Source organism: Centroberyx gerrardi, chromosome 9 (genome assembly GCF_048128805.1).
Source record: "Centroberyx gerrardi isolate f3 chromosome 9, fCenGer3.hap1.cur.20231027, whole genome shotgun sequence".
Lineage (NCBI taxonomy): Eukaryota > Metazoa > Chordata > Actinopteri > Beryciformes > Berycidae > Centroberyx > Centroberyx gerrardi.
The window spans coordinates 32,604,255-32,619,704 of record NC_136005.1 but is presented as its reverse complement, the minus strand read 5'-3'; the positions used below and the strand labels follow the sequence as shown (position 1 = coordinate 32,619,704).

At 40.7% G+C, this 15,450-nt stretch overlaps 1 protein-coding gene across 1 annotated transcript in view; it reads left to right on the top strand.

Annotated features, from left to right (window-relative positions):
• Positions 1–678: 678 nt before the first annotated feature.
• Positions 679–15,450, top strand: part of LOC139924771 (prohibitin-2-like) — a 31,122-nt gene continuing 16,350 nt past the window's right edge. Inside the window, exons 1-5 of the mRNA XM_078285714.1 lie at positions 679–751; positions 2,228–2,360; positions 2,837–2,921; positions 3,029–3,108; positions 3,928–4,112. Coding sequence (XP_078141840.1) covers positions 731–751; positions 2,228–2,360; positions 2,837–2,921; positions 3,029–3,108; positions 3,928–4,112 — 504 coding nt within the window. The 5' untranslated portion in view covers positions 679–730. The remainder of the gene's footprint in view (positions 752–2,227; positions 2,361–2,836; positions 2,922–3,028; positions 3,109–3,927; positions 4,113–15,450) is intronic.

The window sequence follows — 15,450 nt, the reverse complement described above, 5'->3', positions numbered from 1 at the left end:
CCATAGTGATAACAGTGAAACTATGATCAAAACAGTCATTCTTCTATTCTCTAATTGTGTTCTTGTAAATGAAATAATGCTGAAGTTTAACAATTCATCAATTTGCTGGGGACCCCCTGGAACCCCTTCAAGGACCCCTGGTGGTCCCCGGACCCCACGTTGAGAACCACTGTTCTAAACCATGAGAGGTACTGTCAAAACCAGTGTGTTATTACTTTGTCGATTAAGTTGTATTGGCATTGATCTCTACAATTATCCGCCACTGTTACCATTATATAGCCTATCTAAAACTGACAGTGGGCTAGTAGCCTATGATAGGCCTACATTTCTTATACTATTACTGCTAGTATCATACTACAACTACCACTGCTACTACTAACGTTACTAGCCTACTGCTGCTGCTACTACTGCTATAAGTACTACTTTGCTGCTAAACTACTGTGTCTTATCCACTACCGTGCTGCTAACCCACACAGTTTCTCTAGGAACAGTTTTTCTACTTTATTTATTTATTTACAAAGATTGCGATGGCAATAGCACATTTTAACATAATCCAGTAGACGGCGGTAATGCAACATATTGGATGACAACCGCCAAGACGAAGAAGAAACCCGAGTCAGCTGTCGAACTACATGTCCCAGTAGTCTTTGCGCTCCATGTGGACGACAGGCTGTGTGTGTCTGCCAAAGAGGTTCAGTATCCGACCTTGGAGCCCTACGGAAACTGAAGCATGGCGAGCAAGGAGCCCAATGTAAGTGTTTTAAATGCAAAAAATCACTAAAATAAACTAGTTGTTATCCGTGCCGTGTGTCTGTAATTTATTGTACACAATGGTTAACTACTATTAATGTAATTAGCCAAGTAGTTAATGAGCTAACTTCATATATCAAGCTGTCAAACATCAGGTTATGTTAACGTTAGCCAGGTTAAGTCAGTTAGAATGTTGTATTGATAGCCTCTGTACTGCCAGCGCTATCCCACTGGGATCTTTACAAACAATTGTCATATAACCTAACATACTTAACGTTAAATATAGGCAATTGTGGTGTGCATAGCTTACTGTTAGCTAACTAGTGAGCTAGCTATAGGTGTACTGGTTGTGGTTGACTTTATCGCCTCCTTGTCTTTACCTTGTTAGAAGCCGTGGATCCAGTCAAATGAAAGGCTAGTAGTTAATATAGCTTAGTGAGGTGGGAAGTGTTAAATTAAGGACAAGTTAGCCCCGATATGTTCTGTTGTCTGTTGTATGGAGAGACGTCACCCAAACACCATGCAAATACCTGGCAGTTTAATGCTGCCTTGCCTATCGTCAAAGTTGCTTATCTTATAGAACCTGACTTAAGACTTTTTGTACCGTTAGGGTCCATTCTTCAAATCGGCATACATCCAATACACCAGGCAGCACATTATTTCAGTAGAATTTCATCTTTTAGAATTGGTTCGCCTGTTAAATTCCTGCGATCTTCCACCAAAACACACCGTGGTGGAGGCGTTGAGATTTTATTGAAATAAAGTGTTGCTTGGTAGATTAATTATATGCCGAATTGACCAGAAGATCCCGCCGATTCGTATAAGGTCTTATGTCATGTTCTACCAGTTACGTGCCTTTTTCAAGTAGGCAAGGAAACATTAAATTGCCTAATCTTTAAATTGAGTTTGGCGTAACCTCCTCTCCTCGAGCATGTAGTTCCATTCAATATGCACCATCACAGTCATTGTGTTTAGCCTTATGCCACTGCACTTGCTAGTAGTAAGTAATGTTTTACATGTCAGTTTACAATCGTGACCCTTGAGTTCTTAGGTGAGTCCAGCCTATTCCAGGAATATTCCAGACAGGTAATGGAGGCCGTTACTGTAGCAGACCACAAGGTGGCGCAATTTAGTTACCTACCAGTATGATAGGCCAGCAACGCAGAGTTTGGCTCAGTACTGCTCACCAACAAGTTCAAATAGATTCAGATAGAACTCTTTTGTTCCCCTGTCAGTAAAATATATTAACCTTCTGCCTTGCCTTCCGCTTTATCTTCCTTTGCTTACTTTGTCTAATAGGCTGATTGTAGGATGTGTTTTTATCATAGGATGAGGTGTGTATGATGTTTCTATCCTGTGCTGCTGTATGTTACTATTTTCTTGGACTGGTTTTATGCATGTCCAAGGCATATTTCCCTGCAGGGACAATAAAGTTGATCATATTCTCTCTCTCTCTGTCTCTTTCCTCTCTCTCAAGCGCTTTGTTCAGCATCTGAGGGATCTGGCAGGTCGGATGTCTTCGTCTGGCGGCAGGGGGGCCGGATTAGGACTGAAGCTCCTCATTGGAGCCGGGGCGCTGGCATATGGCGTTAAAGAAGCCACCTTCACAGGTAAACACACACTAACATACCGCTCCTGGAATATCATGACATTTAGAGAGGTGTATGACAGACAGGGAAAGTCAGGGAATTGGATAAATCCTCTGAGGAAATCAGGGAAATTGACAAATGGGTCACTTTATGGAAATATGGCAGAATGTATTTTCCAACTTGCTTGATACATTCATTGCATTAGATGTTTTTCAGACTGAAAAACAACATTAACAAACCAGGAAGGAAGAACTGTTTGAAAATGAAATGTTCTGATTTAGCCATGGAAAGTCTTGGAAAAGCCCACAGTTGGAACCCTGGTTATATTATCTATTAATACTAGTTATATTATTAAAATGAATATATCATGTATGGTAATTTATTTTATTACTGATAATTCTATAAAAAGGTATGTCACATCTTCCTCATTGCTGACATTTGATGTATTTAATTTTACAATCTCACATTCAGTATTTTGTGTGTGTGTGTGTGTGTAGTGGAGGGTGGTCAGAGAGCAATCATCTTCAACAGGATTGGAGGAATGCAGATGGACACTGTTCTGGCTGAGGGTCTGCACTTAAGGTACTAACACACTGATCGCTATAGTGACTGGTTTCCAGTATCCATACTGGTGTGACCTTACTGGCTTAGAGATAACCGCATGGTTTTATTGACTGTCTGTATTGTAGAATCCCATGGTTCCAGTACCCCATCATCTATGACATCAGAGCCAGACCCAGGAAAATCTCCTCTTTGACTGGCAGCAAAGGTAACGATCACTGAGCACACACACTAGAGCTGTCACTGTTTCCCATATTGAGCTGAAAGAAACTATATCCAGTAGAACAGTGGTTCTGAACGTGGGGTCCGGGGACCACCAGGGATCCTTGAGGGGCTTCCCAGCGAACTGATAAATTGTTAAACTTCACCATTATTTAATTTACAAGAAGTTAACACAATTAGAGAATGTAGAAGAATTACTATTTTGATCATAGTTTCATAGTTTTGTTATCTCTCTATCTACAATACAGATAGTCATTGGATTCTGGACAAAATCATATCTAACAATAAAAAGTCAAACAGAGCTTCATTATGGTCTCTTTCTTTCCTTTCTCCATTAGTATACTCAGTCATAACCCTCTCCAACAGTCCTGAATACCAACTTTCATCCAGTGTTGTTCAGCTGCTGTCAGCATCATCAGTCAATTTCTTGTGTTGAGTTAATTTACAGCAGCAGTATTGATGTCAATCATTCAATATGGTGAAAAGTATAATTGCCTGTAACATCAGGTGATTTGTCAGGCGCATCAGGAAGATCACACAGCTTTCTGTTGGGATGATCATTTGTTTCCCCTGTGTTAGAAGTAATCTACCATTGCTCAATCAAAGAGGAGGGGGGTATTCTGTTATTTACTCATGGGAACAGGGAGTCTCAATCGCAGGCTATCAGAGGTTCATGTAAGCAGATTAACCTTAACCAGAGTATGACTAATAGTTGGGTTACTCAGACAGACTAGACTTTGTAATTTCTGGATAATATCAATTCTCTTTCTATATGTCTATAACATCTGTGTGTGTGTGCGTGCAGATCTGCAGATGGTGAACATAGCAGTACGGGTGTTGTCCAGACCCATGGCGTCCAACCTGCCGATCATGTACCAGCAGCTGGGGAAGGACTACGACGAGAAAGTCCTGCCCTCCATCGTCAACGAGGTCCTCAAGTCCGTAGTGGCAAAGTTCAATGCCTCCCAGCTCATCACACAGAGAGCCCAGGTACTGTGTTAGGAGTTAAAGGAATAGTTCACCCAAAAATTAAAATTCGGTCATTATCTACTCATTCTCATGCCAGTACAAACTCGGGGGGGTGTTTTTTCTTCATACAACTTACCTGGAGTTCTCCAGGCTCGCTGCTGGAGGAGCTTCTTCCAGTGAATGGGGAGCTGGACTTTCTGCTTCAAAAAGGGCAATAAATGTCCATAAAATGACTGCATAAAGCTCACGTAGTACGCCTGACGATCGCTCTATGAGTCGAAAAAAAACCATAATTGTCACGGTGAGGTGTGGTGAGGACCCAAATGCAGGACAGCGAGGCAGGTAGTGATCAAACCCCAAGACTGGGTGTTTAATATAACGGGTGCAGGAAACAACAGGTAAACAGACAGGAGCACTTAACTGACACGTAACAGGAAATAATGATCCGACAAAGACTGACTGGGGAACAAAACTAATATACACATGGGGTGGTGATTACAAATGAGAAACAGCTGGGGCAAACGGAACATGGCACGAGACAGGGAACATAATACACATAGAAATACAAAACTAGACAATGAAGCAGGGACTGGGGATTGAGACCGGAGGTCAGACGGACAAGCAGGCAGGGAAAGGGGCTGAAACCTCCCGGAGCTTTCTTCCACTGCCGGGACAAGAAAGGGTAGGCTTGAGAGCGCTGGGGGATTGGCGCTGGGGAGCAGGCTGAGACACAGGGCGAGATGCAGGCTGGGAGCTAGCTGACTCGAAGCTAGCTGGCCGAGAAGCAGGCAGAGATACAGGGGTGTCGAGGAAGCTCTTTATCCACTCAGGTAGTGAGCTCCTCAGCCAGGGCTTAGAGGACACTTCCCTGCGTGCCATAGTCAGGGCTGCATGCTTGTGCTCCATAGTAGGTGCCCTCCTCCAACTACCAAAAAGGCACTGGAGGGTAAAAAGTAGCTCATAAAGCTCTTCTTCAAAATTACCAGCTGCTGGGTCCATGGTGGTCAGTTCGTACTGTCACGTGTGTGGAGAAACTCGGGGCTGGACCCAAACGCAGACGGGCACACAGAGAACTGGGGTTACGTAAAAGGGTTTTAATGGGAAACTGAGGCAAAGTACAAAATAAAGCAGGGAATCCAAAAAGGCAAGAACTCAACGAGGCCGACAGGCAAAAGGCTAGAACTAAAACAGGCCGACAGGCAAAAGGCAAAAACTAAACAAACAAGGAGTCCAAGGCTGGCAGGTAGTTAAGAAAAGACTTACTAAACGAACACAGGGAATCAGGGCAGGTAACCAGGCAAGAAACACAACACGTAACAAAATGATGAACCGACAACACACAGTGAAAAACACAACCTATGGCTGCGGTCGAATAGTCAAAAAAATACGTCCTAACTCCTATTCCTAACCACTTTTCCTTGACCTCGTTGGAAAACGTCATGAGGTCAAGGAAAGATGTGAAGGAGAATTCATAAGGACTTAGGAAAAGACAACCGCAGTGCTAAGAGAATCCGACTGCACTTACACTAGGCTACGTAATTATGCGACGGCGGATGTTAATGACGTGGGTCTGCCGTGGTGAAACTACAATGTTCCGAAGATGGACTACTAAAAGCGCATCTTAGATACTTCGCCCCGTGCGTTCTTACCGTGTTGTTTCATGCAGGCTATATAAACGTGGACAACCCAGTGAAAAATATTGCTGCATCACCAAGGTTGGAATTGAAATAAAAAAGGAATATAGGCTACCAGTCACAAAAGTGAAACGAAATGGTTGTCACATTGAGAATGGTTGCTCACGCTCACCCTCCTGTCCGCTCATATTTATCGACATGAATCCCAATTAGTATGATTGTATGAAAATTATTGTTAAATTCATGCAAGATAGGCATAACTTGTTAGGCCTACAAATCTACTACTGTACATATCATCATTCTTAAGTTTCAAACATGTTGAATTAAAAACATCATCTGGCTAAAAACGTCTCATATCCCTTTTTCTTGAAAGACGGACTTCTGTGTTATGGTTAATATGCTGATTATGATCTGATTATAAGCCTATGCATATAATAGCTTAAGAACCACCACATAACTCAGTAAACACCTTGAAATGTTGACTTGATTGTGCTTTGAAGTTGTTATGGCTGATTCAGGCCTTTATTAAGGCAAGGGTTTCAGCATCTGTGACTGAAGTAAAATTAATTAATGATATTCCTAAAGGCTGGCAATACAACAACGCTCAGAATGAAGAAATAACTAATGCAAACTGAACATAGGTTACGCTACAACGTTAACTTCATTTTGATCATTTTACAACAGCAGCGTAACGTTCATAGTTCGCCTCTATGGGTTTAACATGTTGTTGACAGTTCAAAACATATAAGCATATTAGCAAGTTATGGCATAAGATGGAACATGCTTAATAAGCAACGGTAACTTGCTTGATGATCTGCGTCCCTTGTCGGTCATGATCGTTTGTTTTCGGCCGAATGGTGCGTCGTTGCTGCCGCAAAGAATGTAGAGAATTCGAACAGCTCTTATCATGGCTGCCACTTAGGTACTTCCGGGTCATTTCACTCAGTTAGGAACCTTCCTAAGCAAAAAAGACTATTCGACCGCAGCCTATATATACAGACAGGGACTAATGACACACGAGGAACAGCTGGCAGGAGGAGAGAGAGTCCAGGGCTGCGGTCGAATAGTCTTTTTTGCTTAGGAAGGTTCCTAACTGAGTGAAATGACCCGGAAGTACCTAAGTGGCAGCCATGATAAGAGCTGTTCGAATTCTCTACATGCTAAGGAAAGGTGCTTCAATGCTTCCTTACTTAGCTCCTTTAGCATAGGATACACTGGACCATCCTTTACGAAAGGAAAGGAGATAATGCCGTCCCACAATTCTTTGCGGCAGCAACGACGCACCATTCGGCCGTTCACGAAAACAAACGATCATGACCGACAAGGGACGCAGATCAAGCAAGTTACCGTTGCTTATTAAGCATGTTCCATCTTATGCCATAACTTGCTAATATGCTTATATGTTTTGAACTGTCACCAATATGTTAAACCCATAGAGGCGAACTATGAACGTTACGCTGCTGTTGTAAAATGATCAAAGTGAAGTTAACGTTGTAGCGTAACCTATGCTCAGTTTGCATTAGTTATTTCTTCATTCTGAGCGTTGTTGTATTGCCGGCCTTTAGGAATATCATTAATTAATTTTACTTCAGTCACAGATGCTGAAACCCTTGCCTTAATAGAGGCCTGTATCAGCCATAACAACTTCAAAGCACAATCAAGTCAACATTTCAAGGTGTTTACTGAGTTGTGTGGTGGTTCTTAAGCTATTATATGCATAGGCTTATAATCAGATCATAATCAGCATATTAACCATAACACAGAAGTCTGTCTTTCAAAAAAAAGGGATATGAGACGTTTTTAGCCAGATGATGTTTTTAATTCAACATGTTTGAAACTTAAGAATGATGATATGTACAGTAGTAGATTTGTAGGCCTAACAAGTTATGCCTATCTTGCATGAATTTAACAATAATTTTCATACAATCATACTAATTGGGATTCATGTCGATAAATATGAGCGGACAGGAGGGTGAGCGTGAGCAACCATTCTCAATGTGACAACCATTTCGTTTCACTTTTGTGACTGGTAGCCTATATTCCTTTTTTATTTCAATTCCAACCTTGGTGATGAAGCAATATTTTTCACCAGGTTGTCGTTTATATAGCCTGCATGAAACAACACGGTAGGAACGCACGGGGCGAAGTATCTAAGATGCGCTTTTAGTAGTCCATCTCCGGAACATTGTAGTTTCACCACGGCAGACCCACGTCATTAACATCCGCCGTCGCATAATTACGTAGCCTAGTGTAAGTGCAGTCGGATTCTCTTAGCACCGCGGTTGTCTTTTCCTAAGTCCTTATGAATTCTCCTTCACATCTTTCCTTGACCTCATGACGTTTTCCAACGAGGTCAAGGAAAAGTGGTTAGGAATAGGAGTTAGGACGTATTTTTTTGACTATTCGACCGCAGCCCGGGAGCCAATAGGCTGGAAACAGGCAGGTGAAGGGGGAACAAAGAAACAGGACTAATGGGCTGATGGCTGACAGGTGTGTGTGTGTGTGTTGAAGTAAGGAAAGTCTGAGGACATCTGGTGGCTGGCAGGAGGATGGCAGGACTGGGGAGTGGAAGGAGGTGATGGACTGGACAACGGGAGCAGACAGGGGCCGACAATGACAGGACACAAGGGCTAGGGCTGAGATCGTGACAGATCGTGACAGTAATTTGATCCATTATTTCATGAAAATCCGAGTCGATCGCCATTGCATGTACTTCCGCATTACCAAACCTCGCGAGGCCACCGTGGCCGCGCAAGGTTTGTGTGTGCGATAGTGTGCGACCTCCATCTCGTGAGGTTTGGTAATGCGGAAGAACATGCAATGGCGATGAGTACTGGCATGAGAATGAGTAGATAATGACCGAATTTTGTGAACTATTCCTTTAAAATGAGGGTTCCACCAATATGGGTTTTTGAAGGCTGATATTGTTTTTTTTCTAAATTGAATCATCTGTCGGCGCCTACAGTTTTCCACGGCGAGTGATGGAGCCACTGGTGCAAAATACAGGGGGGGACACGGGAAATGTCCCCTGCACATTTTGAAGTTATGCATTTTGTCCCCCCCCCCACTTTTACCCAGTGTTCATTTTTATTTATTTTTTTGACACAGACTTTTATTGCAGAGTAGAGAAGTCACTTAATGGTTGTTCAGGCTTTACCAACCAAATGATGTTAAAGTTTTTTGCAGCATATTAAATACCAATTCAATTCAATTCAAATCTTTGGGGAATCAGGTTTGCAGTCAGGATCACACCAGTAATTGACATCCATTGAAAACACTAGACAACAAAACAAGACAATAAACACAGAACGTCAGGAAAGAGCTTTCCAAGCGCGATAAGAAAGGCAGTAAGGCTAGGTGGAGTTCAACGTGCTGATTGGAGCAGGGACAAAGGAGACTTTAAGTCTCTTTGTTTTAACTGCTGGCAACTTGAAACGGCATACTGATGGCAAAAGTTCAAATTCCTTCCACACAGGATGGCCAGGGTAATCCTGGATGGCCTTGGCTTTCCTTAGGACCTGTTTATGGTACAGGTCAGTGAGCTGGGCCTGATTCATCCCACTGATCTTACTCCACTCTGACAAGGCCTTTGAGTCTATTCTTGTTTTGAACATTTAGGTTTCCATACCAGGCAACGAAACAAAAGGTTAGAACAGTCAACAATCTGGTACTTTACTTTGACCCAGTGCCTGTTAGTCCATCACTAAAACACACAAGTGTCTTTGTAGAGATCAGCGGCTTTCTTTAATTAGTTGACGTTTTCTCTGAATGCCATGTACTATGAATATTTTTGTATTGGACCTTGGATTTTTGTATGTGATGTTTTGGCATCTAAAATCCAAGTTATTCTTAAAATTATAGAAATTATACTGAATCTAAATAATTAGATTCCCCTAATATACATGGCTAATGTCACAGACCAGTCCCTTTATGCATCAATATAGTGAACGGTAGTTCACCGGTGTGTGTTTGTGTGTATGTAGCCTATTTTTTCTTGGAAAGACTGACCAACTCCTGTTGGTCCCCCCCCACCTGTCGCACCAAATCTGCACACATGGATGGAGCAGCTGGTGAATATTTAAACTGAGTTAATCAATCCCCAAAATTTCATAAAAAGCGAGACTTTACGAGACTTCCGGTGAGCGTTTCAAGATGGCGGCATAAACCGAAAGCTCTCCCGATCAATTTAATACAAAAACCCACAAAACTACGAATATTGCTATCACAAGAAACTAATATGACTTAGAATGAGTGGGACAAGAAGCAAGACAAAAGCGGGGGAAAATAAAAAACAGGAAAACAAAACTCAAGACGAGGAGAGGGAGAAAGAAGCAACGGACGACAACACAGCTAGCATGGAGGAATCTGACGGTGAAGAGGAGAAACTCACAACGACCAAAGCCATTCAAAACTTGAGCAAAGACATTCAAAACATGTATAGAGAATTCAAACGAGATCTAATGGACTTCAAGACCGACATGAAGCAGGAGCTTAATAACTTCAGAACGGAGACAAATCAAAAGATACAAAGTGTTGTCAGCGATGTCCGCAACCACGGTACAAGACTAACTGAAGCGGAGCACCGAATGGAAGAAACGGAGACCGCTAACACTGAGCTGAGGGATGCTCTGCTCGATTCACTGAAACAGCAGAAACTACTTCGAGACAAAGTAACGGACCTGGAAGGAAGATCACGCCGTAATAACATTCGTATATACGGCATTAAAGAGGGCACAGAAGGAAGCTCGATGCTAACATTTATTGACAACTTTATGAAGACGGAGCTAACGCTCGACAGCACCGCTGATTTACAAATCCAACGAGCCCACCGGTCTATCGGCCCAAAACCTCAAGATGAAGCAGTTTCCAGGTCTATTCTAGTCAACTTCCAGAGGTATGACACCAAAGACAAAATACTTAAGACGGCTTGGTCAAAAAAAATCACTTGTGACGGGAAACCAGTCACATTTGCACATGATTTCCCCACCGAAATTAACAACAGACTCCGGGAGTACAGGGATATAAAGAAGATACTTAAAGAAAAACAGATACGTTTCCAGACCCCCTACCCTGCCCGGATGAAGATCCATTGGGAGAACGGACCGCGCCTCTATAACAGCGCAAGAGAAGTATCCGAGGACATGAGAAAAAGAGGCTTTCAGCTCGACCTGCCACAAAAGACCTCCACCAACTGGGAGCAGAAACTCACCCAGGGCACACGCTGGAATAGAAAGGACGGAGATCGAACCACTTGGGTCCGGGAGAGGCTCAGAGATTTTCATCGGCAGTAATATAAACATCAATAGAGCTCATAAGGTACTGTTCACATAATCTCAAATAATGCAGAAAATATAAAACACCTCACTCAGATACACACACAGATTTAACCCAAATTTAAACTCTATATGTTGCATTTTCATTAACCATTAACCATTTTCTTATTTACTAATTATAAAAAAAAACACATACAAACATTTTTTTTTTTTTAAACCCCTCTCCTCCTCCCCCCGAGTTATAAACAAAAAAGTGAACCTGATCGGGTGGAGATTAAATGACTGTTCGGCTCAAGAGGAAAAGGACACTTTGCTAACTGCAAAGAGGGAGCCCCTACACAAGTAGGACTGATTCTCCATCAGCGAATGAGTAGGTGTAGGAAGAAGACAGGGCAGTGTAAGACCCTGAGGTTGGAAGTCAATGTTGCACTTGTTCTTGCTGTTCATGTAAGTGTTTTTTGTTATTGTCACAGTACATATGTTTATGCAGCCGGCACGAGTGGATTAATCTATTGTTATGGGGTATAGCAATTTGACAGTAGCTTCTTGGAATGTAAATGGTTTAAATAACCCAGTTAAGAGGAGTAAGGTAATGACAAAAATGAGAAGGGAGAATAATAAAATTATATTGTTGCAGGAAACCCACCTATCCTGACATGAACATGAAAAACTGAAAAGATTTGGATATAAAAATACATTTTATAGCACATTCAAAACAGGTCATAAACGAGGTGCGGCAATCTTAATACATAATTCTGTTAATTTTGAATTAATTAAGGAGATCGGGGATAGTGAAGGCAGATATATATTGGTGCAAGGCAAAATAGAAAATCACCTGACCACACTCATTTCAGTTTATTTACCCCCACTAAATGATCAAAACATTATAAAAAAGCTCCTTGAATTGATTGGATCAGAATCTCAAGGCACACTAATCTGCGCAGGAGACTTTAACACAGTAATGAATGGTAAATTAGACACATCTAATAGTAAGAGAAATATAACTCCCCAAACTAAAGTACTGAGGAAAGGTCTAGATGAAATGGGCTTGCTTGACATTTGGAGGGATCTTCACCCTACAGACAAAAGTTACACCTTCTACTCTGCCCCCCATGCAGTACATTCAAGGATAGATTATTTTTTTATTTTTCAAAATGATAGACATAGAATCCTGAATTGCGAAATCGGAACTAGAGATATTTCAGATCACTCCCCAATCTATTTGAAACTATATCTAGACAGTAGACCGAAGAAAACTATTTGGAGACTGAATACAAGTCTGCTTAATAACAAAACAGTCATACAAAATGTAAAATCTGAAATTAAGACCTTTCTTGATCTTAATGACAATGGGGAAGTGAACCCAAATATATTATGGGATACCTTAAAGGCAGTTGTCAGGGGTAAATTGATATCCCTCAGTTCGACAATCAAGAAAGCGAAAGAAAATAAACTAAAACAACTTGAAGACAGTTTAAAAGAATTGGAAAGACAACACTGCAGGAGCCAAGATTCCCAGATTCTGTCTAAAACTAAAGAAATTAGGAATCAGATATCGGACATCTATAAAGAGGAACTCGAGAAAAAACACAAGTTTCTAAAACAATCATATTATGAAGTGGGCCCTAAGGCTACAAAACTACTAGCAAGGAAAATACGTAAAAAACAAATTTCCCAATCAATATATAAAATATTGGACACTAAAACAGGGCAAATATACCATAATCTAGAGGAAATTGATGCTGCTTTCCAATCATATTACAAGAACTTATACTCGCAGCCAATGCAAGAAAGTAAAGAAAATATAATAACTTTTCTAGACTCCCTAGATCTACCTACAATTGGAGATCATCAAAATACATGTTTAACATCACAGATTACAGAAAAGGAATTGGAAACTGCATTGAATAAACTTAAAAATAATAAAACGCCAGGAAGCGATGGACTACCAGCTGAATGGTACAAGATCTTCAAAGATGAGCTGAATCCGACACTTCTAAACTCTTTTAATTGGACATTGGAAAACATGTCATCTCCACCCTCATGGAGCGAGGCGATCATTTCTGTTATCCCGAAAGAGGGAAAGAATAAAATGTTATGTAGCTCATATAGACCGATCTCAATTTTAAACCAGGACTATAAACTATATGCGTCAATCATGTCCAGAAGATTAGACTCATTTGTGCCAGAATTAATTGATAGTGACCAAACTGGTTTTATCAGGGAGCGTCAAACACATGATAATATCAGACGCTCTCTTCATATAATACAGAACATTAAAAAAACTAAAACAAGTGCTGTGTTGGCAAGTCTAGATGCGGAAAAAGCTTTTGATTGTGTTAGTTGGGAGTATTTATTTTTAGTGTTGGAAAGATTTGGTTTCAATGAAAAAGCAATTAACAATTTTAAAACATTATATTCTGCCCCTACAGCAAGAATTAAGATAAACGGAAGCCTCACTGATCGCATAAAACTGGAAAGATCTACACGTCAGGGATGCCCTTTATCACCAACCCTTTTTGCGCTATACTTGGAACCTTTGGCACAGGCAATAAGAGAAGACTGTAACATACAGGGAATTTTGATTGATAATATGGAACATAAAATAGCGATGTACGCAGATGATGTCTTGCTATATATTAATAACCCAGAGAAATGCCTTCCTATTCTTTTGGATCTCCTTGATGTATATGGCACATATTCAGGTTATAAACTTAACATACAGAAAACCCAAATACTAACGTTCAATTATAACCCGTCACCGAAGCTCAAACAAAGAATACCAATTGATTGGTCTCAAAAAGCAATTAAATATTTGGGAGTTTGGTTGACACACTGTCCTAGTGATTTGTACAAAAAAAACTATGAAACTGTAAACAGGAAAATTAAAGAAGATCTTAATAACTGGTCAACTTCTCTTCTAAGCTTCAGTGCAAGAATTGACATTATAAAAATGTCTATTTTACCTAAACTATTATATCTATTTATGTCACTCCCAATTAAAATTCCAACCAGTCAATTTCATGAATGGGACAAGCAAATCTCACGTTTTATTTGGAAAGGTAAAAAACCAAGGATTAGATACAGCACATTGACTATTAGTAAAGAAAGAGGTGGTATGTCTCTCCCTAATCTCAGGGATTATTACCATTCTGCCCAGTTAAAATATGTGATCCTCTGGTGTGATAGTAAATATGAGGCAAAATGGAAGGACATGGAAAGGGAATGCAGGGGCACACCCATACAAGCAATGATTGGTGATTACAAATTAATGACAACCCATCAAGAACATCTGAGCCCAGTCGTCTCTTTTACATTAAACACCTGGTTTGGGGTTCTGAAGCAATTCAATTTGTGGAACCAGCTGAAAATATTTAGATGGGTTGGACATGACACAGATTTTAAACCGAATAGTATGGATGCTAAGTTTAAACACTGGACAAATAAAGGTATTACTGCCTATTATAATTTATTGGAAAAAAATGTTCTACAAAGTTTTCAGGCACTGAGAGAAAAATACAACTTAGAAAATTGTGATTTTTTTAGATATTTACAAGTACGACAATATTTTATGAAAGAAATCTGGGAGAATGAAACTGCAGAATCAAATGAAGTAATACAACTACTAATACGGGCATATAAAGGTACTTGTAAATCTGTTGTCTCAAAGCTTAGCCAGGGTTTTGCAAAGAGCAGAGATAATACTACAACATACATCAAGGAGAGATGGGAGAAAGAACTAAATGACAAAATAACCTGTGAACAATGGGACAACATGTGTGATACTGTTTTTTCCACATCTTGTTCTATGTATTGGCGTGAATTCTGTTGGAAGAACCTGGTTCGGTTTTTTGTAACACCTAAAATGAAGACATATTTAATAACAATGGTACACACATGCTGGAGAAAGTGTGGGGATGACGAGGCAAACCACTACCACATCTTTTGGAGCTGCCCAGGACTGCGACCATTTTGGGACGACATTGTAAAAATTGTACAGCGCATACTGGGACAACAGATTCCTCTGTCATTTACTACTCTTTATCTTGGTGATTTACCAGACGGAATGGCAGAAAGTGATAAATACCTCTTAAAAATAATGTCCGCAGCAGCAAAAAAAGCAATAACCCGTAAATGGCTGCAGTCAGACCCTCCCACAACCTCGAACTGGTTAGAGGTCATTAAAGAAATTCACCAGATGGAGCGACTGACGTTCTTGCTCAGACTTAAAAGGGACTTGTACTATTCAAGATGGAAAAAATGGATGATATTCTTGACGAATGAGGAGGGTCATCCATGATCCCCCCCCTCACTTTTATTTTGTTGTCCTACAAAAGCTCTGTTTGATGGGGTGTATAATCACCAGATGCTTTCCAAGGGACACATGCTGTATGGACTGAGTGGTACTGAAGGGTACCCCCTGTCTAAAAATGTTTACATGTTAATTGCCCT